Source organism: Macrobrachium rosenbergii, chromosome 12, assembly GCF_040412425.1.
Source record: "Macrobrachium rosenbergii isolate ZJJX-2024 chromosome 12, ASM4041242v1, whole genome shotgun sequence".
Lineage (NCBI taxonomy): Eukaryota > Metazoa > Arthropoda > Malacostraca > Decapoda > Palaemonidae > Macrobrachium > Macrobrachium rosenbergii.
This window is the reverse complement of record NC_089752.1, coordinates 108,086,716-108,114,421: the sequence shown is the minus strand read 5'-3', so window position 1 is coordinate 108,114,421 and position 27,706 is coordinate 108,086,716. Positions and strand designations below refer to the sequence as shown.

Sequence of the window (27,706 nt, the reverse complement as noted above, 5' to 3'; positions counted from 1 at the left end):
TTTACATAGCTTGTAATTTTTAATTACCTCAAGTTTCTTAGTGTGGTGCAGAGTCTGTAGAAAATTTGAGTAATTACGCTAGTCCAAAATAGCAACTCACAAAAATGTTTTTCTCCTTTCCTTATGATTTTCATACGCAGTAACTGGCGTAAGTAGCAGTTTCTGTATAGAAAGGAAATTTATCGTTCTTTGTCATAGTGTATCAGAAATTTCTGTTCTTGGATAACTTTTGCTCATTATTTTGTTATTTGTTTGTTTTAGTTACTACAGTAACATTATTGCATGCATATTTGGCTTCTGAATGGGACCAAAAACAGCATTCTGTGATGAAAATTAAATTTAAAGCAAGCAAGCAATGTTAGCTCATAAGTAGTAACCTAAAGTCAGGTTTTTATCCCCCCCCAAAAATCTTTTAAGGGCCAAATGACAGTTTACCATCAGTCAGAGGCATAGGATATCAAAGGAGGTTAGAAAGACTCAACCTGTGCTCTCAAGGAAAATGCCAATTAAGAGACCATTCATAAATACATTCAGGATATTCAGAGGTATAAATAAAATAGAATACTGTACATGTATAATACTGTATTCCTAAGTGGTAACCAAACTACTATAGTTACCAGATAGCAGTTATAAGAGCCACCACTCATAATCTCATTTTGGAACAGACTACCAACTGAAGCTTGGAAATTGTGCCACTAATAGTCAGCTCAGAATACATTATGTGTACTGAAGTGTGTTCAGATAATTTTGTGTATTATTTGAGACTGTACTCTATGGCATTTGGGAGGAGTATTATAATTGTGTGCAATGAAAGCAATTAAGCATTCATCCAATCTCTTGCAGTTCTCAAAAAATGTTTTGTGTTACATCTTTCATTTACAAACTTGGTTATATTTATCAAAATTAATTCAGCACTCTGTGCTGTCTTCTGCATAAAAGTGTCTTTACAGTATTGTTGTACTGGAAAGGTTTGTTATTTTTTTTTCCAGTAATATATAATATTGCAGTGTCTGGCAAGGCAAAAATGGAATTGTGGGTAATGCACCATATATTCAGAAATAAAGGGTTTTCAGTCATTTACGACCAAGAAAAAGATTGAATATAAGCTGATTGGTGGTGGGGTTACAATAACTTGAAAATTAACCCAGCATTTTTTATGTTGACTGCAGTTTGACTTGCATAATTTTTCTCTACGATTAATCATAATGGTGCACAACTATGGTAATGAGCTGTATAGCGTATCTGATTGGAACCAAGTTATTTGAGAGGTGTTTGTAACAGAGTTGATGAAGTGTCTCTTTTTAAAGTTATCAGTTTTCCTGTAATTATCATTTTCATTAGTACTGTATTTTTACAGTATTTATTGATAAAGGTTGACTAACTTGAGTATTGTTTAACTTTCAGCTGTGAATGCTTATCAAACGATTTTTAAGTGGATTGCAGCGTGTAATCATGCCCAAATACAACGTTGTTTTTGTTCTTGGTGGTCCTGGGGCTGGCAAGGGAACCCAGTGTGCAAAGATTGTAGAGGTAAGACCTTCCAGTTGTGGATTATTTATTTTGCTACATCATATAATTAAATGGAGAAGAAATTCAAAAACACTTTTGAAATTTTTTTTTTTTTCAGGAATTTGGGTATGTGCACCTGTCTGCAGGTGATTTACTTCGTGAAGAAAGGTCAAAACCTGGCAGTGAATTTGGAGATCTTATTGAAGGCCACATTAAAAACGGCACTATTGTACCTGTAGAGATAACATGTTCTCTGCTCGAACGTGCAATGAAGGTAGGACTGTGATTCTTTTTACTTTTTTTTTTTTTTTTTTTTTTTTTTTTTTTTTTTTGATAAGTCCCATCAGATTATGCATGCCTAATCCTGCAGTTAGCAGCTCCCAGACATACTCCACAAAATTCAGAACATTCCTCATTGGTCAGGCCCACATCTTGGACCCTTACTGTCATTGCTCTTGGTGATGTTAAAACCATTCACTGTAATCCCAGAATTTTTTGTATTATTCTCATTTTGCACTATACAATATTTCAATATAATCTCTCATTTTTATAGCTTATGCTCTTTTTTTCTTTGTTGGTGATTGTTTTTCAATAAAATTTTGACAATTTGGTTCTTCGAGTATTTTTTCTGTGTGAAGGGTTACTGACTGGTTTGCAATAAGTACAGTAATGAGTTCTCAAATGCCGTATGTAAGTACACTCACTTTCTTTGGACGACAGTTAATGCCTGTAGAAGTTAAGGTAGCTCTTTTTACTTATTTTGTTCTGGTTTGGCTATTAATATTAATAGTAAGAGTAATCTTAAGATCAATATCTAGACTTATTCTGTGTGAAAATTTTCTTTTCATAATTGTCAGCATTTACATTCATATTTTGGTATGACATGATACGACTTTAATTGTCTTTGCTAAAAGTTTTCATGTTTTGACTCAGTTAAGTTTAGTTACTGTACATATATTTTGTCTTAAGCTATCAATGATAATGGATTTGCTGGTATTAGTGCCGTATGTCAACAATAAATATATAGTAGTTTTGTTTTGGTCTTAAAATGTATTTACTTATATTAGTAATTTATGTGAATAGTATATAGTTTAATTTTGGCCTTGTATATTCATATAATACATTTTTGCTGGAAAATTAAATACCCTGTATTTATGGCTCACATCCTGATCTATCTGGCCTCCAGAAAGTCTCTGCATTTTGTCTGAGTTGGTCATGTGTACCAATTGCTGGTCTTATGTTGTGGTCTGGTAATGGTATCCCAAATATTCATGAATGACATATTCTAGCTGCTCCTGCTGAGCTTTGTCCAAAAAAGCTGGTGGCCTTGCTGTGATTCTGCTGCTGTTTGGGCCTTCTAGGTAAATTGGAAAAATTGGGTCTGACCTTGGCCACAGAGGCACTTGCCTGGGCATGAACATCAACACCATTGAGGTCAAGCCTTCAGAGGACAATTGTGGTCAAAGTTCTTCCCATGTCCATTCTCAGAGGGCTCTTTTCCAGCCATGAAGGAGTAGCAAGTGGCATAGGATATCTGGTCTCTATGGAGAAGCTGGTCCCCTTCAGCAGGCTAAGGATTCAGTGCCTTCAAAAACAGCTGGTGAGTTCTGGGATGGCAGCAGCCTGATGATCGTAATAGGGGAAGTTATGTCAAACATCCTCTGTTGGAGAGAGGAGAACTTGGAGAAGGGGGTTCCGCTAGTCCCTGTGGAAAGAATGATCTTATTCATGGAAGCCTCCAACCAAGGCTGGTGGGCATGCACATCAGACTTTTGGAATTTCAGGTAGGCAGTATATGGACAGAGGAGGAATGGCAGAAGCTTATAAACTTTCTAAAATTGCAGGCTGTTTTTGTAGACACCCTCACACTTGTAACATCATTGGAGGGTTAAAATGAGGGGCTAATGTTTGACAACACCACCACCACCTTGGTTTACTTGAAGAATCAAGAGGGATTCATTTCAAGGATCTTTGCTACCTAGCATTAGAGATCTTCATGTCAGTAGAGGATCATAGGATCATGGTTATCTTGAGGTTCATGTCTGGATCCTAGAATGTCATTTCTGACTCACTAAGTAGAAGACAACAGATCCTTTGTTGGAATTGTCCCTTCTATACAAGATGTTGTGACAGTTGTGGGGCATTCCATAAGTAGATATGTTTGTGAAGTCCTCTATTACTTCCCACAGCCAAACCCAGCAGCATAGGCTAAGGACACAGTATTATAACCATGGGATGACCTGGAGCTCCATGCCTTTTCAGTCTTCAGCCTGACCTGCTATGTTCTTGTAAAGTTTGAAGACTTGAGTAATCCCAATATGATCCTCATTAACCTGCTATGGCCTCAGCATGAGTGGTCCAAACTTTTGGACCTGGTCTTGTACATTCCCAGGTCCCTTCCCCTTTGGAGGAAATTTCTGAAAAAGCCCACTTCCACAGATTCCATAACAGATTGTAAACCATCAAGCTTCCTGCATGGAGATTATCCATTTTATCCACACAGATAGAGGCTTTTCAGATGCAGCAGCAGTTGCTATTGCCATGCCTTGCAAGAGCTCAATGACAAACCTTTATATGAGGAAATGAGCAAAGTTTGCAGCTTGGTGTAGTGAATAGAATAGTTCTGCCTTCATTGTTTCTATTTTCCAATCATAAACTTCTTTAATTTTCTTAAGAATGGAAGGGAAGGTATCCTTGTCTGCCACTTAGGGATAGAAGTCCTGCAGTCCAGACTTGGGCCTGGTTTTGATGAGTCTAATAAAACCACTGTTTTAAACCTGTGGTGGTTTTTCTTCCCAAGATCTAACACTGAAGATGGCATTTTGAGTTGCCCTGGCTCTTAACAGGGAGAGTTGCATGCCTTATCTGATGCTGTAACTCAGTTAACTAACCCTTGATCAGTCATTATATTGCTCAAAACTTTGTGGCAGAGACCTACCTAGCAAGGCCTGAAGATACTACTGTATTAATATTTCCATCATGATACTGGTCCTTTTATCTTAGGAGGTTAATTCTCTGTTCCTTCATGCACTAGATGTAAGCATCTGCCTGTGGGGAAAATTGGGGTTCATGCCTTTCTTCTTCCAGGCTATTCCTTTACATAGGTCTTTAGAAATACTTTTACCTTCAGACATAGGCAGGTCTTTTGTAGGGTTTATGCAAAGGTGTTGGAGGGTTTGGCTTAGCTTTGGTCATTGCCATGAAGTCTGTGCTATTTCCACCATTGTGCCATTCAGATATAATGTGGAACTAACAGCAGTGTTAAGGACAGGAATATGGGGTTTCCATTGATTCAAAACAAAATTTACAAAAGAAGGATGCTAATACAAACGTCACTTTTACTAACCAAGGCCTTGACTTTGTCTTTCAATGCCCTACTCCAAGCTGAGCCCCTGTCAAGGTCCTGGATGTCAGTTTGTCAACTTATTGGTGAAATGTCTCTCATATCCCCTCCCTCTTAAATAGCAGTTATGATTATTTAGTTATAAAACCTTTTAATGTTCTTATACAAAAACAGCTTGTCTATACAAGCCCATTAAGCAAAAGAGACATTGGCCTTCCATTTCTGCACACACCCAGCATAGGACACAATGAAATGAGTGTAGATGGGTAGTGGCAGGGGACATATGGACAAAAGGAGTGGGTGCTTTCTTTTCAGATATGAATGGGTGCAATTGGGATGAACTGTACATGGAATAAGGCAGCATATGGGTATTGGTCTTTTATGAAAAGTGTATAGCAAAAACATTGCTTTTCAATTTCTTTCATCATCATAATTTTATTTTGATATTGGAAGGTATGCAGATTTATATAAATGTTTTCAAGTACAAAAGATGTATTAGGTTTTATTTTCATATTAAATAACTAAATTATGGGGCTTTTGTTTTTGGTGCTGGTAACGGCACTTTTACACCAGATTTTTATATACAGAAAACATTTAATCCCTTTCAAGTAACCAACACTTGGGAAAAAATGAAGTAAAGATCATTTTCTCTTTGCACTAGATGGTTTTAAGGGTTCCTTGAACCAAAGTTGGTTTGAAGAAGATGAGTGAAAGGGCATTTAAATCACAAATTGTTGTCATCATACACACCCCTAAAAAAGCTTTTGTTCATTCCTTGAATGCAGAAGACTCTTAACAGGCTTCTGCAACTTGTAGGGTAATTAGTGTGTACCGATTAGTATGCATATTTATAAACCTAGTCTGTTCCATCCTCTGAAACATGGGAAATTTTTTTCTATTTTATACATGCTTTTGGAGACAGCTGTGAAAAATAAATTATATAAATTATTGTAAGATGTACCAGTGTATGTGCAGGCATTTTTTTATTTCTTTTTTGCATAATTTTCAGGATTCTGGTAAGGAGTCTTTCTTGATTGATGGTTTCCCACGTAATCAAAATAACTTAGAAGGCTGGAATAAGCAGATGGGAGAGAAAGTCAATCTCAAGTTTGTTTTGTTCTTCAACTGCCCATTAGAGGTGAGTTCTTGAATTTTATTTAGGCTTATTTATTTGACAGGATGCAAGGTTTATAAAATTATTGTTAATCTAAATGATAAAATTTTGCATGTAAAAAATTTTCTTATACAGTACATGGAGTACTGCAGTGATAAATTGTTAAACGTTTATTATTGTTTTCTGTGTTTTACCATTGCGTAACAACCTTCATGGAGTCATTGGACTGGTTTAGCTGTCTTGATTTTGACTTTTCATTGCTGGGAGGGCCATGAGCACTATTCCTTAAAACTCATTGCTTTAGATTCTAGAAGCAATTTTATGTCAGGGATGCTTCAGAGATCAGGTAACCACTTTTCTATTTGTGTTTATAGTCACCCAGCCAGGTTTTTGCTCTATGTATAGATTGAGTTGCTGTACGGGAAAATATGTATATGTGTAATGTAAAAAAAATTTGTTGACTTCACTACAACCCCAGTACTTCTTTATACTTTTATACCTTTATTTGTGGCGTGAATCTTCCCAGGATCACCATTCTTTAGTTCAACAGATAGGATGATTTGCAGCCCCTAGCCACAACCTCTTTCATTTTTTATGCTGTACCTCCATTCATACAGTATTCTCTTTCTTCCATCTGACTTTCCATCCTCTCTGAAATTCTTTTCTTATTGCAACAGGGAGGTTTTCCTCCTGTTACAACTTTCAAACCTTTTTACTGTCAATTTCCCTTTCAGCGCTAAATGATCTCATAGGTCCCAGCACTTGGCCTCAATTCTGTATTCTGTTCTATTCTGACAGACAGGATATATTTTATTCTGTTCTAACAGACAGAAGTGTAGTTTCTTTACACATGCACCATCTGGAGCCACAAGTATGTCCGAACCAGTAACTTCACTTTTCATGATCACCTAGCGGTGTGCACAGCTCTAGTCTCCCCAAGGCCTTTCCTTGAATAGGATGGCTGTTCTGTGCTTTTTACCAATTAATTTTGTTTTTACTCACTTAAACCTTGTACTTCAGTCAGTGTAGTAATTTAGTGGTTTTTCTAAGAGAAAAAGGTGAATCTGCATTTCAGGGTACTTTTCAGTTTCTGGTATCATTTAACCATCATAGATCACTAATACACATTGAAGAATTGATTAGTAACAGAATGAATAGTCAATAGTAGTCAGTGATTTTAAAGATAGTTCCTGTTCATGTCAGCTGCTTTAGATGTATTTTTTTTGTGTATTTTTGTTTATTCTGCAGAAAGTACAAAAAATAAGTTTGGCTTCTAGCTGACTGTTAACTTTTTTTCCATTAATGTGAATTTTATATTAGTGGTTTTTTTCCCATTTTCCTACTTGAGCACTAAACTCAGTTTTTTTTACCGTGGCGGATTTGCACTCGCTCGCAGGGGTGCCCTTTTAGCTTGGAAAAGTTTCCTGCTAGCTGATTGGTTGCAAGTATTTTGTCCGAATAGCATCATTGTTTTCAAATAATTACCAAGTAATGTGAATCGAAACTTATTTACTAACCTAAATTTCTCCCTCATATATATGTTTTGTCAATAAATAATGTTGACGAATAAAGAGATTATAAACTATTGTGATGGTAAGTCTAAGTTTGATAACAACACCCGCCGAAGTCAATGACAGGAGCTTGTTTTCGGATGCATGCTGCATAATTTTTTTACTTTTCACATATTTTAACACCAATTGGGATAAATTACGCTAAGCATAAGAAAAACATGTTATTATAAACCTTTTTTGAATACTAGAATCTACTAAAAACATGGAATTAATAAAACTCGCTATTGGTGAAAACTTCCGGGGAGGTAAAAGGAACAGCTTGTAGCTTTCGATAAAATTTAGATAAAATTACATAGATAGGTAGGCCTAGTTATTCATATGGTATCCACAAGCCAGCAAATGTTGATGGGCAAGAAAACTTTTCAGATACATATCATTTATAGGCTTTTGTGCTGAAGCATTTTGTTATATCATTATGATAAATATGAAGAGGCTATTTTTTCTTTTACATAATAATAATGTACGTACTTCCCTTATTATGGCTTTATTTCTTGCACACATTTCAAACTAGGCTAGCCTATGTCTATGTGTCTTACACCATTTTTTGACAATTGCAATAAATTTTGCTTAACTCTTTAAGGTAAGAAGTAACAGTAAACAGTAGCTGATACTTGATATAAGTTAGGCTATGTGTATGTAGGTCTACGATGTAAGTCCGTATAGAAAGGGTTTGCTAATTTTGTCGTAAAGGTGTAGATTTTATTAATAGCACCATTTTCGGTTTGAGGATACTGTAGTGTTCCATAAATTGCATAAAAATCACAATTAAACGAATTTATAATTTCACCGAGTTACAACCGTGATACCCCTTCCTCTCCCCTCCATCCCCGCCTCGGTATTTGACAGTAGATGCCTATAGCCTACTAATCCTTAAACTGTCTATGTGTATAGTACATTTTCTACTCAGTCACATATTCTTTTACTTCTCAAAATATCCGCAGTAACTCGTGTTAACCTTATATGTGTCCTGAACAGAACGCAAAATAAGAAAATAAACAGTTTTCTTATCTCGCATTATCTGCTGTAGCTTACATGAAAAGTAAGTTGTTAATTTCTGCAAAATATATTTTTATTACTGTGCACCTACAAAAAGAAGCATAGTAACTATTTAACTGCAGATATAGCCATTAAAGTAATCTCAGTAACATAACACTGATTTCAGCGCTTACAGAAATCAGGAAAAAGCTGCAATGACATAAATCAGGAAAATGCTGCAATGTAAATCAGCTGGGATAATTTTCCCGCCAGGCCGCCACAGGCTGTTCCTTTTACCTCCCCAGAAGTTTTCACCAATAGCGAGTTTTATTAATTCCATGTTTTTAGTAGATTCTGGTATTCAAAGAAAGTTTATAATAACATGATTTTCTTATGCTTAGTGTAATTTATCCCAATTGGTGTTAAAATATGTGAAAAGTAAAAAAATTATGCAGCATGCATCCGAAAACAAGTCCTGTCGTTGACTTCGGCGGGTGTTGTTATTAAACTTAGACTTACCATCACAATAGTTTATAATCTCTTTATTCGTCAACATTATTTATTGACAAAACATATATATGAGGGAGAAATTTAGGTAGTAAATAAGTTTCGGTTCACATTACTTGGTAATTATTTGAAAACAATGATGCTATTCGGACAAAATACTTACAACCAATCAGCTAGCAGGAAACTTTTCTGAGCTAAAAAGGCACCCTGCGAGTGAGTGCTAATCCGCCTCGGTAAAAAAAACAGAGTATAGTTGTAGGTGTCATCGACCATTGGTAGGTTTTTTGTGTGCAAGTCTAATGGACTATTCATCTTATTTTAATTTGCCTTGATTTTCTTCGCTTCAGTTACAAGGTTATGGTTTTCTAAATCTTTTTGTATGTGTACTTTGTTTAGGTGTACTGTATTAGTAACCATGCATCCAAATAGCTTACACTTGATCTGGACTCAGCCACTTTATAATTCTTTGAACAAGGCAACACAGTGACCTGCTCCAAATTGAAGTTCATGTGCAATCATCTATTGCATCTATTGCATGTTAGTTACTGTTTCCATGGACCAAGAGTTGCAGATCTCACATTTCACATGTACAGGGTTTTGAACATTAGATGGACTCCTGGACTTTCAGAACACTGGGTTTTTTTTTTTTTTGTTTATCTCTAGCCAACAAGATCTCAATCAGACTGTATGCATGAGCTTTTTGGAGGTTTTGTCTGCAACATACATAGCCTCCCTCTTAAATTGCAGTTTGGACAAATATATGAGCAATATGTTTGCAATGAAACAAAATTGATTTCTTATATACTTAGTTTTCTCATTCTGACTCACCACACGTGTATTCAAAATCTTCCCCAAATTTAAAATGAAACGTCTTGAAAAATGAAATATTTTGTTATTGCATGGCTTTACAGTCTTTTGCAATAAATTTTCTGGGAACTGGCACCCAATCTCCACATTTGCAGAATGTAATACAACATTACAGCAATTGAGAAAGTATTGTGTACAACTGACTTTTTTTTTTTTTTTTTTTTTAATAGCAAATGATTCAAAGCCCTCCTAAATTTTGTGTCAGAACCTTCAGCATTTTCAGTTAAAGTATCACATTTTTAAGAAGTGGTAATTTATTTAATAAGATGTCACTATTCCTCTTGTATATAATCAAATCCTTCATTTCAGTATTATGGATGTTAAGAATTTTATTTTGCTGGTGTAGCTAAAATGTGTTTTGTAACTAATGAAAGGGATTATGGTTTCCTTAACAATGCAGTTGTAAGGGGCACACAAAGAACTAAAATACAGTAGACCTTTATTTCATGAAACGAAACCAGTTTATGATGAAAATGATTATATGTTCTTCCAAGATGTCTGTCAGGCATGGGATTTGCTGCCTGGTACCCAACAAAATATACCAATTTTCCTTGCCTAACATTGCTTCTGTTTTCATAGCAGAACCAAGTGCAAGAGGATCAACCAGTGAAATGATTAAAGATTTATCATCTCAGAAATTTGTAATTTTTAGCAACTTGAGATGTATTACATATATAGAATTTTCAAAATTATATTTCAGAAAATGCCCTGGGACTATTAATTAAATTTTCACTTCACAAATTATATCAAGAAGGTAAATTGTACACAAATTACACGGAGAAGGTAAACGTAGAAATTTTGCATTGGATTCCTGCCCATGTAGGCAATAAAGGAATTGAAAGAGTCAATTAAGCAGCTAAAGCTGCAACTATGATGCAAGTAGATGTTCTTATTAGTGACTGTGTAACATCTCTATAACCATTATAATCAATAAATGGCAGAGTATATGGAATAACAAACATAATGGTAACAAGTGAAAACATAATCCCAGTGTTGGAATAGGGAACTCATCATATCAAAAGGAGCCACACACGCTCACACGAGTAATTTTGACTTTTCATTGAATTGGTCACTCAGTTGCTCTGTGGATATCTGACGAATAGCCAACATGATCTATTCCTTAAAATGTACAAACTTTAGAACATCTTTTGTGTGAATATCCAAAATATAATCTACAACAAATGCCATTTTTAATTTATCTAATTACTGTATAACATTTTTAGGAATCTATATTTTATTAATTGTCCAACATTTACCATTTATAAAGACAAATCTTTCAGGCCAGCCCTATGAGAGCAAAGTAAATTAGCTCAAGGGTTTGGTTAAACTTTCATTCATAGTACAACATCGAAACTGTCCTTTGTCATCTACGAAAGGGGCCACATATTTAATAAATTGGTTGTTAATGGCTACTGAACCTCATTATTGTGTAACAACTGCTAGGTACTCAAGACTTTAGAACTAGCTGGCCAAAGGTTTTAGTCTTGAAAACTATTATGTTTCCCCTCCAGATACTGGAATGAGGTGGTATCCAGCTTCATAGATTTCTCTTAGCGGAGGCTGTTTTGAAGTTAAGCAGATTTTTAAGATATTCAAAGAAGCTGATCTTCAGTATGTAAAAGCATAGAGGTTCCATTTTTGTTTTTTATTGCTAAATACTGTAATTTTGTCAGTTAAATGTATAATTGTATGGCCCAAGGTGTGGGAATATTTAAAAAATTTTTTACATTGTGTGAGTGTTGTTAAGTGAGGTATTTGTGTATTTTAAGAATAAATGACCGTGGTATTTGGCATGTGTGCTGTAATGACAAAGCAGTTAGTTATTCAGTCTAATTAGGATAGACATGACTAGCCACAGTCTCTAGAAGTAAACAATCCTTGGATTGCCCATTACAATTAGTCATTTCATCGCTTTGCAGTAGGTTTCCATTATTCATGGCTTCCATCTTTCAAGAGATGGGTCTGATGCAACCTTTGCACTAGGAAATATATAAGCATGGGAGATGAGGACTACCAAAAAACATGGTTCATGTTGTGAAACCTGAAGCTATTATTTTTGTAATACTTATTCCTTTAGTCTAGGAATGTGACTATTGATCTTGGTGGTCAGGATAAACTAGTAAATACTGGTATGTTAATATCAGTCTTATTTCATACCATTTCATTCACATAAGCTCACAAATTTAAGATCCTCCTACAAGTTCTTATCCTTCTTCCCCACATAAGCAACTCGATAACAAGATTAATCATTATACAGGTAATAATTATTAAAGAAGTACTTGAATGCAGTGTGCATTGTTGAAATCAGTACTTCTTGCTTGTTCGTACAGGAATACAAACTAGGGCCTTTTACAGGAGTGTCTTTCAGCACAAGCTGGAAACTGGTCAAAACTTGGTAATAAGGTAGTTTTTAGATGGGGAATAGGTGGAGATGGGGGATATCCGACATTCACCAATAATTGCCTTCACTGTTCTTTTGACCACAGTGAGAGATGGACATGTTGCCGCACTCACATTGCTGACTGGTTGAAAGGCATGGATTGCTTGGGTATTCCTCATTTATTCATAATTTTGTTGTGATCTTGTTTTTTATTTTATGAATGAAAATCAAGTCATGTTGCTCTTGTGGGTGGTTCATGTTGCCTGTACCAACAGACTCATACTGTGTGGGTTTCTTTCAGGGGAAGGGCTTGTTCAAGGCTTTCCCTTGCAAAGACAATGTATCGTGGAATTCACCTCAGTGGTTTAGGTTTGGGAAGAGGAGGAAGAAGGTCAGGAAACATTCACCAGCTTCATTGAGGGAGAATACTCCCCAGGTAACACCACCAAGCTCATCTCACTCCTTCTTACCTCCATCTTCCATTTTTCTTTGCTCTGTAAGTGTTTTTCTCTCAAGGGGGAGAAACACAAGGCTTAAACATAAGACTGATCATGCCCTCTCACCCAAGGATGTACCTGCTGCTGATTGAGGAGCTAAATCAGCAGCCTTGTTGCCCTCAGATTATTCTGACTTTGACACTGATGCTCCTACTTCCTACAGAAGGATAGCATCCCTGCAGTATCTCAGGAAACTACACCTTTCCCTAGTATCCCGAGGACCCCATCATTAGCTACATTCTTGGACAACCTGGTCTAGGAGAAGAAGGCTCTATCTGAGCACTCTGTTGTAGCCCAGGATGTCTCTTCTGCTGTCGCCACTTAGAAAGGGGATCTTCCTGCAACGGTGGTTCTCCCTGTAACAGACCCTCTGGTTCCCAGTACTTTCTGGCACTTTGAGTGACCTCCCTTGTTTTTTGACTTATCTTCCTTTGCTTTGCCCTTTCTAAAACAGAAGAAGGGGAAGTCTTAGGCTTCACTCAGGTGGTCCAAGGTGACCCCCTCCCCATGCTCCTGGAGTAACGGAGGTGCTGAGTCACCTGGTGACTGTTCTGCCTTTGGCAGACTTAGCACCATGGCATTGTCTCACTTAGACTCAGGGCCCACTCCTGCCTCATCTTGCCATGAGTGCTCAGGCTCGCACCAGGATGAGGCTGCATGTTCTGCTTGCCCTGCTTGGTTGAGGTCACATGATTACAGAACAGCCTTTCTCGCTGCCACCTCCTGGGGTTACATAGAGAGGGATCTGTGCAACCTGTTTGCTTGGCCCAGGACCAATCCACAGATCTATCCCACACTATCAGCTGAGTAGGTTCTTCTTCTCATCCATCTTCAGGGGGCTAGAGGAGAGAGACTGCATAGAGAGCAATCCATCTCCAGGGAGAGGACCATGCACCTGTTAGAGGGGCAGGAAGATTGTTCTTTCCCATTGCCTTTGTTCTCAGTTGTGACTGGGTACTGGAGCAGAAAGTCAGAACATGTTTCTGACAGTAACTCTGCAACTATGCATTCCAAGAAATAATGTTTTTCTTTAAACAACTTTTAAACCAACGTATGGATTTCCATGGCACTAAAGCACTGAGTGTTTCAAACTTCGTCCTAATTTTCGCAAGTATTGTGCATTGCCATGTGTGTTTCATTAACTTTTTTACTTAAGAAAATGAGGTTAAAGCTGCGCTTAGCTACCCAACCATCTGCAAAAGTGGAGATGTTTCTCAGTGATATCAGTATAGCGCATCCTCCACTATATCTTATCAAATGGTTGTTTGACTTATGGTTAAATGTAATTTTGCTTATCCTGGGCAAAACAAAAACATTTTTTAAAGCAATTAATGTATTTTATGATGATAGTACTAGGAAGGGTTGGGGGGGATAGGTAAGGAGCATGGCTCTGCATCACAGATACGTCATAAAACACTGTCGTAAAACACCACTTGCTTGAAATGGTTTGAGAAAAGGCAAGAAGTTGGTATTTTTTCTAAGAGTTAACAGCTTAATTAAGCACATCTGTTCAGTGTAATACCATAAATTAGGACAATGTTAGAAACACTCAGTGCTTTAGTAGCATGGAAATCCATATGTCGGTTAAAAGTTGTTTTAAAAAAAACACTATTTCATGGCCTCTGGAATGCATAGTAGGTCTATCTCTTCTCACCTGCAAGAAGCTTAATCTGGTTCATGGGACTGGAGCGCCCTAGATAGCGGAGTTTTGGCATATCTCCTTTGGCAGAAGAAGAGCAGTTTGTACTCACAGGGATCTTTTAGTTCTGGATGGACCCATACCACCTGAACCCATTCAGGCCAAGCTGAAGTAGCAATTTTCAGAGATTATTTCACTCATTCATGAGATAAATTCTTGTGAGGGGGGGAGGCACCCACAGCTACCGTATTTGACGGCATATAAGACGCACTTTTTTAAATAAAAAAATGGCCTAAAAAATCCCCCTGCGTCCTATGTACATAATGTAGGCTCAAAATTTAAGAATTTTGGCTGAAATTATACATGAAACGTCACGTAGATGTTGTAGCCTAGCCTAACATTCGGTGTTATCCTAATAACCTATTAAAAACCAAAGTTTATTATAATTATTTATCATTATCACACTTACCATCACCGCATTTACTACTGCTAGTATCATAATCAATATCTACGTTGTTATTATCGATATTTTCATTAAAATGTGTGTTAATATCATTATCGTCGTCTACAGCGCATCGCCGCATTCCACATTTACAGACTTCCAGTACGTGTGCTGCCACCTATTGGTGATTATCTCGAGAGCTTTACGAATAACAAGGCTTCGTTCAGTTGGTAGTTGGCAATTCCTGCCAACATTCTCTTTACGCATAACAACATGGCTTCGATCAATTGGTGGTTGACAATTCCTGCTACTTTTATACTATATAATGGATATATATAACATATATTACCGTAGGTAACATCTTTATTAATGTTTTTGTTGGTTCTGCCGGTAAGAAACAATGTTTACAAATGAATGTGTTGCAATCTATTGGTAAACCTATGAGGTAGCTTTCAGCAGCAGGCGAAACATGTGATCGTAGTAAATGGCTGATTGTATAATACATATTTTGATAAATATAAATATGGTAAATAACTCTTTATTAACCCTTTAACGCCAAGCCCTGTTTACAAAAACGTCTCTCAGATGCCGCGGCGTTCGTGAGTTAGCGCAATCGGAAAAAGTTTTTTCAAAAATCACAGCACGCTTAGTTTTCAAGATTAAGAGTTCATTTTTGGCTCATTTTTTTGTCATTGCCTGAAGTTTAGTATGCAACCATCAGAAATGAAAAAAAAATATCATTATCATATATAAATATTGGAATATATGACATAAAAAAAAAAAAACTCGTATATAATTGTATACAAATCGTGCTGTAAGCAAAACGGTTAAAGCTAATGAGTTAATTTTTTTAGTTGTATTGTACACTAAATTGCCATGATTTTGGTATATAACAAATTTTAAAACGATCAAAGCAACACAGAGAAAATATTATCACAAAATGATGCATGAATTCGTAACGTGCGGACGTAAAAAAAATTTTTTTAAAATTCACCATAAATCGAAATGTTGTGCTAGAGACTTCCCGTTTGTTGAAAAATGAAGCTAATTGATTGAATATTACTAGACTGTAAGTGTTTTAGCTTACAATTGCAGCTTTCGACCATTTCGGTCGAGTTAAAGTTGACCGAAAGTCGAATTTTTTCTATTTATTGTGATTTATATGGAAATATTTCAAAAGTGATAAAAGCTACAACCATGAGTTATTTTTTGTTGTATTGTACATGAAATTGCACACATTTTCATATATAAAACTTTATGTAACGACTAATATAAAGCGGTGCAAATATTACGACAACGAGACAAAAGAATTTCTGAGATGTTCGCCGAAAGTTACTTAGCAAGAGGCGTAAGGAAAATGTTTTTTTAAATTCACCATAAATCGAAATATTGTGCTAGAGACTTCCAATTTATTGCAAAATGAAGTTAAACGATTGAATATTACTAGAATGTAAGAGTTTTAGCATACAATTGCGTTTTTTTACCATTTCGGTCGAAAGTTAAAGTTGACCAAGGTTGAAATTTTGGCAGTTATCGTGATTTATGTGAAAATATTTCAAAACTGATAAAGCTACAACCATGAGCTATTTTCTGTTGTATTCTACATGAAATTGCGCACATTTTCATATATAAAAGTTTATGTAACGACTAATGTAAAACGATGCAAACATTACGACAACATGACGAAAGAATTTCTGAGATGTTCGCCGCCAAGTTACGCGACGCAGACGTAAGGAAAAAAAAATTTTTTTCAGAAATTTACCATAAATCGAAATATTGTGCTAGAGACTTCCGGTTTGTTGCAAAATGAAGGCACATGATTGAATATTACTAGAATGTAAGAGTTTTAGCTTATAATTGCGTTTTTTTACCATTTCGGTCGAGTTAAAGTTGACCGAAGCTTGAAATTTTGGCAGTTATCGTGATTTATATGAAAATATTTCAAAACTGATAAAAGCTACAACCATGAGTTATTTTCTATTGTATTCTACATGAAATTGCGCACATTTCCATATATAAAACTTTATGTAACGACTAATATAAAACAGTGCAAACATTACGACAACGTGGTTTAAAGAATTTCTGGGCTGGACGTAAGGAAAAAGTTTTTCAAAATTCACCATAAATCGAAATATTGTGCTAGAGACTTCCAATTGGTTGCAAAATGAAGGTAAATGATTGAATATTACTAGATCGTTAGAGTTTTAGCTTAAAATTGCGTTTTTTGAGCATTTCAGTTGAGTCAAAGTTGACCGAAGGTTGAAATTTTGGCAGTTATCATGGTTTATATGAAAATATTTCCAAACTGATAAAAGCTACAACCATGGGTTGTATTTTGCTGTGTTGTACATGAAATTGCGCAAATTTTCATATATACTACTTTATGTAACGGCTAATATAGAACAGTGCAAAAATTACGACAAAATGACGAAAGAATTTATGAAATTTTCGGCTGAGTTACCGCCCATGCGTAAGAAAAAAGTTTTTTTCAAAAATTCACCATAAATTGAAATATTGTGCTAGAGACTTCCAATTTGTTGCAAAATGAAGGTACATGATTGAATATTACTAGAATGTAAGAGTTTTAGCATACAATTGTTTTTTTTACCATTTCGGTCGAAAGTTAAAGTTGACCAAGGTTGAAATTTTGGCAGTTATCGTGATTTATGTGAAAATATTTCAAAACTGATAAAAGCTACAACCATGAGCTATTTTCTGTTGTATTCTACATGAAATTGCGCACATTTTCATATATAAAAGTTTATGTAACGACTAATGTAAAACGATGCAAACATTACGACAACATGACTTAAAGAATTTCTGAGATGTTCGCCGCCAAGTTACAGCACAAGAGACGTAAGGAAAAAATTTTTTCAGAAATTTACCATAAATCGAAATATTGTGCTAGAGACTTCCAGTTTGTTGCAAAATGAAGGCACATGATTGAATATTACTAGAATGTAAGAGTTTTAGCTTATAATTGCATTTTTTTACCATTTCGGTTGAGTTAAAGTTGACCAAGCTTGAAATTTTGGCAGTTATCGTGATTTATATGAAAATATTTCAAAACTGATAAAAGCTACAACCATGAGTTATTTTCTATTGTATTCTACATGAAATTGCGCACATTTCCATATATAAAACTTTATGTAACGACTAATATAAAACAGTGCAAACATTACGACAACGTGATAAAGAATTTCTGGCGCGGACGTAAGGAAAAAGTTTTTTCAAAAATTCACCATAAATCGAAATATTGTGCTAGAGACTTCCAATTGGTTGCAAAATGAAGGTAAATGATTGAATATTACTAGATCGTTAGAGTTTTAGCTTAAAATTGCATTTTTTGAGCATTTCAGTTGAGTCAAAGTTGACCGAAGGTTGAAATTTTGGCAGTTATCGTGGTTTATATGAAAATATTTCCAAACTGATAAAAGCTACAACCATGGGTTGTATTTTGCTGTGTTGTACATGAAATTGCGCACATTTTCATATATAAAACTTTATGTAACGGCTAATATAGAACAGTGCAAAAATTACGACAAAATGACGAAAGAATTTATGAAATTTTCGGCTGAGTTACGCCTCATGCGTAAGAAAAAAGTTTTTTTCAAAAATTCACCATCAATTGAAATATTGTGCTAGAGACTTCCAATTTGTTGCAAAATGAAGGTACATGATTGAATATTACTAGAATGTAAGAGTTTTAGCATACAATTGCATTTTTTTACCATTTCGGTCGAGTTAAAGTTGACCGAAGGTTGAAATTTTGGCAGTTATTATGATTTATGTGAAAATATTTCAAAACTGATAAAAGCTACAACCATGAGCTATTTTCTGTTGTATTCTACATGAAATTGCGCACATTTTCATATATAAAAGTTTATGTAACGACTAATGTAAACGATGCAAACATTACGACAACATGACGAAAGAATTTCTGAGATGTTCGCCGCCAAGTTATACGCAACAGACGTAAGGAAAAAATTTTTTTCAGAAATTTACCATAAATCGAAATATTGTGCTAGAGACTTCCAGTTTGTTGCAAAATGAAGGCACATGATTGAATATTACTAGAATGTAAGAGTTTTAGCTTATAATTGCGTTTTTTTTACCATTTTCGGTCGAGTTAAAGTTGACCGAAGCTTGAAATTTTGGCAGTTATCGTGATTTATATGAAAATATTTCAAAACTGATAAAAGCTACAACCATGAGTTATTTTCTATTGTATTCTACATGAAATTGCGCACATTTCCATATATAAAACTTTATGTAACGACTAATATAAAACAGTGCAAACATTACGACAACGTGATTTAAAGAATTTCTGGCGCGGACGTAAGGAAAAAGTTTTTTCAAAAATTCACCATAAATCGAAATATTGTGCTAGAGACTTCCAATTGGTTGCAAAATGAAGGTAAATGATTGAATATTACTAGATCGTTAGAGTTTTAGCTTAAAATTGCGTTTTTTGAGCATTTCAGTTGAGTCAAAGTTGACCAAGGTTGAAATTTTGGCAGTTATCGTGGTTTATATGAAAATATTTCCAAACTGATAAAAGCTACAACCATGGGTTGTATTTTGCTGTGTTGTACATGAAATTGCACACATTTTCATATATAAAACTTTATGTAACGGCTAATATAGAACAGTGCAAAATTACGACAAAATGACGAAAGAATTTATGAAATTTTCGGCTGAGTTACCACTCGCGGCGTAAGAAAAAGTTTTTTCAAAAATTCACCATAAATTGAAATATTGTGCTAGAGACTTCCAATTTGTTGCAAAATGAAGGTACATGATTGAATATTACTAGAATGTAAGAGTTTTAGCATACAATTGCGTTTTTTTTCGACCATTTCGGTCGAGTCAAAGTTGACCAAGGTTGAAATTTTTTGTAGTCGACGACGGTACGCCCACTCTGCACCCAACAGACAATTTTAGTCGACGATGATACGTCCAATAGGCGTTTAAGGGTTAATGTTTTTGTTGATTCTGTTGGTAAGAAACAATATGCATATGATAACCTAATACTACAGTTTTTACTTACCAAAATCATATGAGCATAGGCTAGGAAACCTTATTTTTTTTCCCTCAATGTCCTGCTGAAATTGGGGTGCGTCCTATGCAGACATGCGTCTTATAAGCCATCAAATACGGTACTTACCAGTTTACTGTCTCATTGAGAGAGTTAACCTTCGGGTCAACTCCTGAAGCAAGACCCTCATTCTGGTTCCCCTGGTCCTAGCTTGCTCATGTTATTTGAATGAGATGAACACTCTGAGCTTTGGGCAAAGGAGTTCCCTCTACTCCAGAAGATTGAGGAAACTCCTTCCCCAGCCACTTTTCTGCCAGAGAAGATACTACTTACTTGAGGATGCGGAGGCAGATCCGCTGGCACTAGACTCACTTGGTCTGGACTGACCAACAACCTTGTTGGAGCAGATACATCACGAAAGTGCTTCCTTCTCTGCTGCAGAGGTGATGATGGCGACTGCACTCCAAACCATTTTGTGGCTCAACCAATGGATGAACTCACGATCTGTGCAGCTTCAGGCATCTTGTCAAGGGATGAGATGGCAGTGTATTGGAGGTGTCAGGAGGCAGAGCTGTGACCTTCCTGGCTCACCTGAGTGCCAACCAGTGGGCAAACCTGTTTCCCCTTAGGAGATATGATAGCCTCTTTCATTTGCCAGGTTTTGCACAAGAGTGGCCTCACACTTTGGAATAGTTCGATGTTGGATTCTTCTTTTGTCTTCCCACAGTAAAGTGAGAGCAGCAATAGATTACCTGTGCTGCCTCTTGCTTCCAAGGCAGCTTCGGCTAAGCCTTCCCTCCTCGGTTGGCAAGGAAGCATGTTCCTTCAAAACCCAAAAAAGGAGCCCAGCCTTCTTCCTCTAAGGGCAGAGAGTCTTCTCAGCCCTTTAAAACACCTTCCTCTGGAAGTGCCAAAAAGTGACGTAAGGGAAAGACAAAGGGAAGAGGTTGCTTAGGGTAGAGATCCCCCTTGTCCGCTGCCATGAGTAGGGGGTTGCCTGTCTTGCCATTGGGCCTTGTGACAGGAGCAGGGAGCAGAGCTCTGGGCAGTATCTGTCTTTCGGGATGGGTACATTATTCCATTCAGGGACGTTCGTCAGACTGCCTTCAACTCATTCTACTTGAGAGATGTTGCCCACAAGACCTAAACACTTTCTCCGGGGAACCTTTGGTGGCTGCCCAGCAAGTAATGTAGTCACTCAAGCTCCAGACTGGACAGGGTCAGTATCTCAACTGATATATCTAATATCTGATGTAAGTCTGAATGATGTGAAAGAGAAAAGACTGGATTTCCTTTCCCCTTATTCCCTTTGGAGCAGCATCCAGACCAAAGCACGTACTGGAGTTGGATGGGTATCTCTATCCAGGACAGGAAAGTGTCCTTTCTCTTACAACAAAGGGGAAAGAGGGCATGGGAAAGTTTAGTTCTGAACTAAACTGCCTTCTGATATGAAGTCTCTTATGAGACATGTCTTTCCAAAATATTCGTAACTCGAGTAAACCCCCCCCCTCTTACATTAAAAGGGGCACTTGGGCCCTACTGCTCTGGCCAACTTTTCTGCCAGACCAGTAGGAGGTTACAGGAACCATGCTTCCTGTGTTTGCAAGACAACTGAGATCATGGCAATTCAATGGTGGCTTGCAGCTCCAGTCAGTTGTAGGGGACTGACCTCCCTCCTAAGGAGTAAGTCTCCTGTGTAAAAGGCAATGGTTTGTATAAAAGGCGATGGTTTGTATTCCCATAGGAAATAAAAATTTTTTAATAACAGTTTGTATTTTTCCTAGGTATACAAACCAGTCTTTTATATTTAGTCCCACCTCAACTGTCCTGCTCAGTCCCTATGGCCGTAGGAAGAGTGACGGCGACAATTGGTCAGTGAGGGATACTCCACCACTCACCCCCCATCTCCACATGTTAACCACCTGGTTGACTACCTTGTTACAAAGTTTTAACCAGTTTCCAGCTTGTGCTGAGACTCCTATATAGAAGGCTCTGGTTTGTACACCTAGGGGAAAATACAAATTATTCATAATTTGTTATAATTCTTTAAAAAAATTAATACTTCATAAATTTCTTTCAAGGTATGCACACAGCGTTGTCTAGATCGAGGTGCTGCTGGGTCTGGCCGTTCAGATGACAACATCGAGTCTTTGAAGAAACGTTTTGATACATATATGAACGCCACCATGCCAATTATTGAGCATTATGAAGGAATGGGTTTGGTACGCACTCTCAATGCTGGGAGAACTCCAGAAGAAATTTTTGAGGAGGTGAAGAAGCTCTTTCAAGAATGATTTGTTAAAATGATTGTGTGGTGCCTATGCATGTCACTGTTATCTTATTAGACCCAGATATTACTTGTACAATATGGGTGCATCTTGTTAAGATATTGTTGTTCCATAGGGATATGAAGTTTGTCATTGTTATAGAATCAATGTACTGTAAACACATCAGATCTGTGTGTTCCATATTGTCATTTTAATTTTTCTTGTCATTTTATGTTGACTGAGTTTTCCTAAGGAGACCTAAGAAAACTGAGTTTTATTTATTTACTGTGTAGCTTAGCCAGTGAACTCTTGAAGTGGAAAATCACTTACAAGAACATATTGCTATATTATGACAAATTCCCCATTCCACTTTATGCTGAAATAAAATGTAAGCTGTGCAGCTGTTAACTGTTATTACTTGTTAACATTCACTGAATTCATGTGCTGTATGTACTCTGTACTCCAGATGTTACTCAGTAGATATATAATGGACTAATGTAAATTACTTGATAAAGAATTAAATAATTGTGACCAATTATAGTTTTCAGTCGAATGAAGCACCATAACTATTATACTGTTGCTATCAAGTTGTCATGATTTTCTTAAATAAAAAATTTTTGTAACACCAGAATTTTAGAATGGTACAAGTTTAAGCTAGTGCTGAACGTGTTCTGTTGTAAATTTGCTTGTCATCATGTTGATCATGGGCGTAAATGTGAATATTACAAATGAAGACCAGGTATGTTTTTGTTCTGAATACTGCTTTTTATATTTATTCTTACTAAGATGAGATAATTTTAAGAAACTTTGTGAATTTAGCTTAAAACTGCTAATGATGGAATATTACCTTACATGTAAAATGTTAAAAAGTCTTGCCTCATAGTCAAAATTGTTGTTAAAGGGCAAGTTTTTAAGTTAATCTGTACCTAGTTCCCTTATTACCCTTGAGAAGGTATAATTATAGGGAAAAGTATGTTATTTAAGATTTTTAAAGACAACATAGTTGTCAAATATAATCATTTTTTAAATATGAAGGTGGAAAAATTGAAGAAAAGTGTTGTGGTGTTATTAAATGTGAAGAATAATTATTTTTTCTTTTAGAACTTTTTACAGGGCAACACTAATTTCTTGAAGTTCATTATATGACTATATAAATAATAATAGGTATTGATAGTAAGGACATATTTGGTAATGTAGTTACTCTAGCATTGTAGGGATGTAAATGACTTTATTAGGGTATTATTTATTGTTTCGAGGTGTCTTGAGGTCAAGAAATAAAGTGATTACGATTGGTTAGATATTTTGTTCTATTCATTAAAATTAAATTATATGTAGCCTTCATTTTATTATGAATCCCTACTTCATCATGATTGTTTTTATGCCTGCCTTCCCTTACAGGATTTTATATGAATGAGTTTTCTCAGTTCTAATGCCTTACTGTATTTTCTTTCTGCCTGAACTCCCATCACATATAGATCCTCATGTATCCCCATTCTCTGTTTTCCTGAAACCTTCCTACAGGTGTTCTTCCTGCTGCTTCCATATAGAGGATCACCAAAACTTGGATGCTTTTGGAGATCTGGCCTTTTGATAAGTAACAAGATTTTAGTAACCTAAAGTAACCTGTACTTGAAAGTTAGCATTCAATTTCAGTGACTTATTTAAAAATGTAGTACATCTGCAATGACAGCCTAGTGAAAAATTATCATAATAATATGGTTGATAAAACCGAGCGAAAATCTTTATAATAATATGGCTGACAAGTATGGGTACAGAAGTGAAATCCGAGGTTATACTGTAAACTGCTTTTCTAATTGTTCTTCATGCCTTCTCATCACATGTTTAAACCATCTCAATCTTGAGGTCTCAGGATTTCTTCTGGTTTCTTGATACCACATCAGTTTCTCTATTCCTCATTTTTAACACAATCTTTCCAGAGTTCTTCTATATGAATCTGAGCATTCTGTGGTCACACATCAAAATTTCCTCCATGTTTCTGTTGCATAGAGTGGTGCAGGGTTTACATACCCATCATAAGTCTGCTCCCCCTACTGATGGGAATTTTCTTTACCAGTAGTCTAGCTATCTCTCTTCCACCTGATCCATGCTGCAACTACTCTCTATTAGTATGCTCAAAAGCTGCTGCTTCACAGTCCAGTGTCCCTGAGGTAAAAGGAAAGCTTCATCTCTTCTATGTTCACCTGTCACTGCAGGGTTTTCTACCTCTTTCCTCTCCATGTGCTCTTGAAAGGTATGTCAAGCATCAAAAATAGCATACCACATGTAATCATGAACACCTCTTGTGACACCATCTATTACACTAATTGCACTACCTTTTCCTTTGCTCCTTTCCAGTCACCAAAGGCAGTTTTACTTAGGTTAATTTTCAATCCTCTCCTCTTCATTCCACTCTTCCACTTGTAAATGTTTCCACCACCTCTTCCTCAGATTCTGCTATTATCACTAGATCATCTGCTCTCTTTGTAGTTTCCTTTCTTCAATGTGATAAACGGCAGAATGTCTGTGTTGATCCTTGATGATCAATATATAAATTTTCGTAATGAAATTTACTATTTGGATACTTACCTACTGTTAAAGTTAGCTTACATCTCCGCACTGATAGGTGAGTCGGCATTCAAACAAAAGATCAAATGGCTGCCCGGATGACTGTCTAGTTCACCTGTTCTCCAACAGGTGTGTTTCAAATGTTTAAGCTCTTGTCATAATTCTCCTTGACAGCCAACTAAGTTGTGGGAAGGCTGGGTGGGGTCTACTTTAACAGTAAGTATCCAAATAATAAATTTTATGAAAATTTATATTATTTGGGATGAATCTTACCTTCAGTAAAAGTTAGCCAATTCCCACATTGAGAAGAGGATGGTGGGTAGTGCAGTTAAACCAAATCCACTCAGCCATTTGAGCTAAAGGTTTCTTGCATGAAACCCAAAACATCCTTACCTGATCTGGAATCCTTTCTGGATCTTACCACTGCCAGAAGTTGGATTCCATTCAGGGGGCAAGGCTCTTATACATGTGCAGCAAAGAGCAGTCTTGTGGAGAAAACCACTTCAATTCAGCTAGAATGAAATGGAAGCAGCGTGAGGGGACCCCTGTGCCTGGGTCCAAAAGCCCTGTAAAACGACAGTCACTAAAAATAAATAATTTTACGATAAAAAGGTATGCTCCTATACGATATATTTACCTTCTTGCTCCCCAAAATACTAAAACCTGGGTTTAAAAGAAAGAGCCTAAAAGACTGCTCTTTCCTGAGTTCAAGGAAAAGACTTTACCTAAGGCTTTACTGTCTCAAACATGATTCTGCATACTCAAGGTATCGAACGGCAAAACCAAAATGCACTTCTGCACCGCATTAAGCCCATGCGACAATTGTCATCAAACTTCATGAGGTGGTGACAGCTCTCACATTATGAGTATTTACCTTCACTCACATTATGAATATTTACCTTCAATAAAGGTAAATGGTATGGAGCTAGCTCTCATATTCTTGACAAAGATATTCTAGGGTTCTAAAACCAAAAACAAAAGGTTAACTTGCCTCTTCCAGCCTTAAACTTTGTCAAAGACATCTATGTTTTCTAAAACCACAAAACAAAATGTTAACTTTGCCTTCTCCAGGCATAACCTTTGGCAAAGACACCATAGGGGGGTAGCGCCATCAGTGCACCTCATACGGTGCAATGTAAGGGTCTTTGCAGCATCCCTTTGGCCCCTAGCTGCAACTGCTTTCATTCCTTTGACTGTACCTCTGTTCATATTCTCTTTCTTGCATCTCACTGCCCACCCTCTCCTAACAATTGATTCATAGTGCAACTGCAAGGTTTTCAAACTTTACTGTCAATTTCCATTCCAGCGCTGAATGGCCTTAGTTGCCCCAGTGCTTGGCATGTATGCCTAAAATCTATAAATCAGTTTAACAAAGACATTCTAGGTTTCTAAAACCACAAAATAAAAGGTTAACTTTGACTCTTCCAGACTTAACCCTTGGCAAGGACATCTAGATTTTCTAAAACCACAAAACATTAAGTTAACCTTTGACAAAAAACATTCTAGGTTTCTAAAACCACAAAATAAAAGGTTAATTTTGCCTCCTCCAGGCTTAACCTTTGACACAGATGTTCTAGGTTCTAAAATCACAAAATAAAAGGATAACTGCCTCTTTCAGGCTTAACCTATATAAGTAAGTTTTAATTGCCCCAACATGACAGAGAATTGTTTCTTTTCTTTCCAACCGGAGATTAAATGGAATTCTTACAGTTCTCTGAAAAGTTAGCCTTAATCTCATTCTCAGCTATAATACATAATGATAAAATAGCATTCTCTTACAACAGCCTTAAGGAGAGTGCTTGCAATAAATTTCCTCTTTTTAACTTTTAATAGTGCTAAATAAAAGAAGTTTTCATAGTAATTAATTCAATGGAACTCATTCCAGAGGTTCAAAAGAATCCACAGACAAACTTTTGACCTGCATCTAAATCCAGGGAGAGACTGATACAGCACTGAGGTGAAGGAGCTTCCATCTCTACTGATTTCAAAACCTTGAGGTGCTGATCATCAGCCAGATCTAATAGCACATGACACAATACCAAGGTAAGTATGGAATGATAACCTTGAAAGTAGACAGCAAAAAAGTCTTACTATATCCAAGAAAGCAGAGAAACTTTGATGTCTACAAGGTTCCAGGTGCTGAAAATTCCTCTAGAAAGGCACCCTGAGTAATAAGCAAAATGCTGCTTCTGAACTCTTGACACAGGGCCACAGTTGTTTTCCACTTGATTAAGGATAGAACCCATGATACTTTTGAAAATCCCCTATTGGGAAGAGACAATTGAGCATCTCCAAGTAGTTGAGTGTGAGATGCAGAAGTTAGTGAAGGTGAATGAAATTCTGTAGTCTGAGTCAATTTCCCCTTAGTGGAAGAATAAGAGATACATCTACCAAGAGAGCTAGAAAGTTTGAAAATCATTTGCCCTGGGAGTATTAGCAATTCTTAAACATGAAATTTGCTCAATCCTTCCTTAGAGTAGCTAGTGAGGAAAGGGGTATGAGTCTGAATCAGGCCAAACTTAAGAAACACATCACCGCTCAAGTCTTAGGGCCCTCAAAGGAGTAGTAATCAACTGGTTGTTCCTGTACATCTGTATGCTAATAAGTCTACATTTGAGTGCTCCTCTAATCACACAGCAACTGTCAAACTTGCAGATGTAACAGCCACTCTGTAGGTAGTACATAAGTGTAACAACACTAGCCAAAATTCTGTGTTGTGTTACACGAGAGGGGGTAAAAAACAAAACCTGGATGTAGGTTTAAGAATGAAATGGTCAACTCTTGGTTTCAGTGTCCCCCCTACAGAACTTGGTGATAATGTAGGTCCTGGATTACTTACAAGTTTAATGAGCATTAGCTGCAAGTTGTAATCACTTATGCTGAGACTGTACTGTAATTGAGCCTGATTATTCTTACAAAATCCCCAATGAGGCCATGTTTCTTAACAAAGAAAGCCCTTACCACTCAGGATGCTTCCTTCAGGGCTAAAATT

The 27,706-nt window shown here is 36.5% G+C and overlaps 2 protein-coding genes across 11 annotated transcripts in view; both read left to right on the top strand.

Moving 5' to 3' along the window:
• Window positions 1-23,483, top strand: part of Dak1 (cytidine/uridine monophosphate kinase Dak1) — a 30,845-nt gene extending 7,362 nt beyond the window's left edge. For all 10 annotated transcript variants that reach the window (XM_067112674.1, XM_067112675.1, XM_067112676.1 and 7 more), the window contains exons 2-5: window positions 1,405-1,530; window positions 1,628-1,783; window positions 5,862-5,990; window positions 21,964-23,483. In XM_067112674.1, coding sequence (XP_066968775.1) covers window positions 1,411-1,530; window positions 1,628-1,783; window positions 5,862-5,990; window positions 21,964-22,176 — 618 coding nt within the window. In that variant the 5' untranslated portion in view covers window positions 1,405-1,410 and the 3' untranslated portion in view covers window positions 22,177-23,483. The remainder of the gene's footprint in view (window positions 1-1,404; window positions 1,531-1,627; window positions 1,784-5,861; window positions 5,991-21,963) is intronic.
• The window catches only part of LOC136843853 (inversin-like), a 649,403-nt gene that overhangs the window by 152,073 nt on the left and 469,624 nt on the right, over window positions 1-27,706 (top strand). The gene's annotated exons all lie outside the window — the stretch shown is intronic.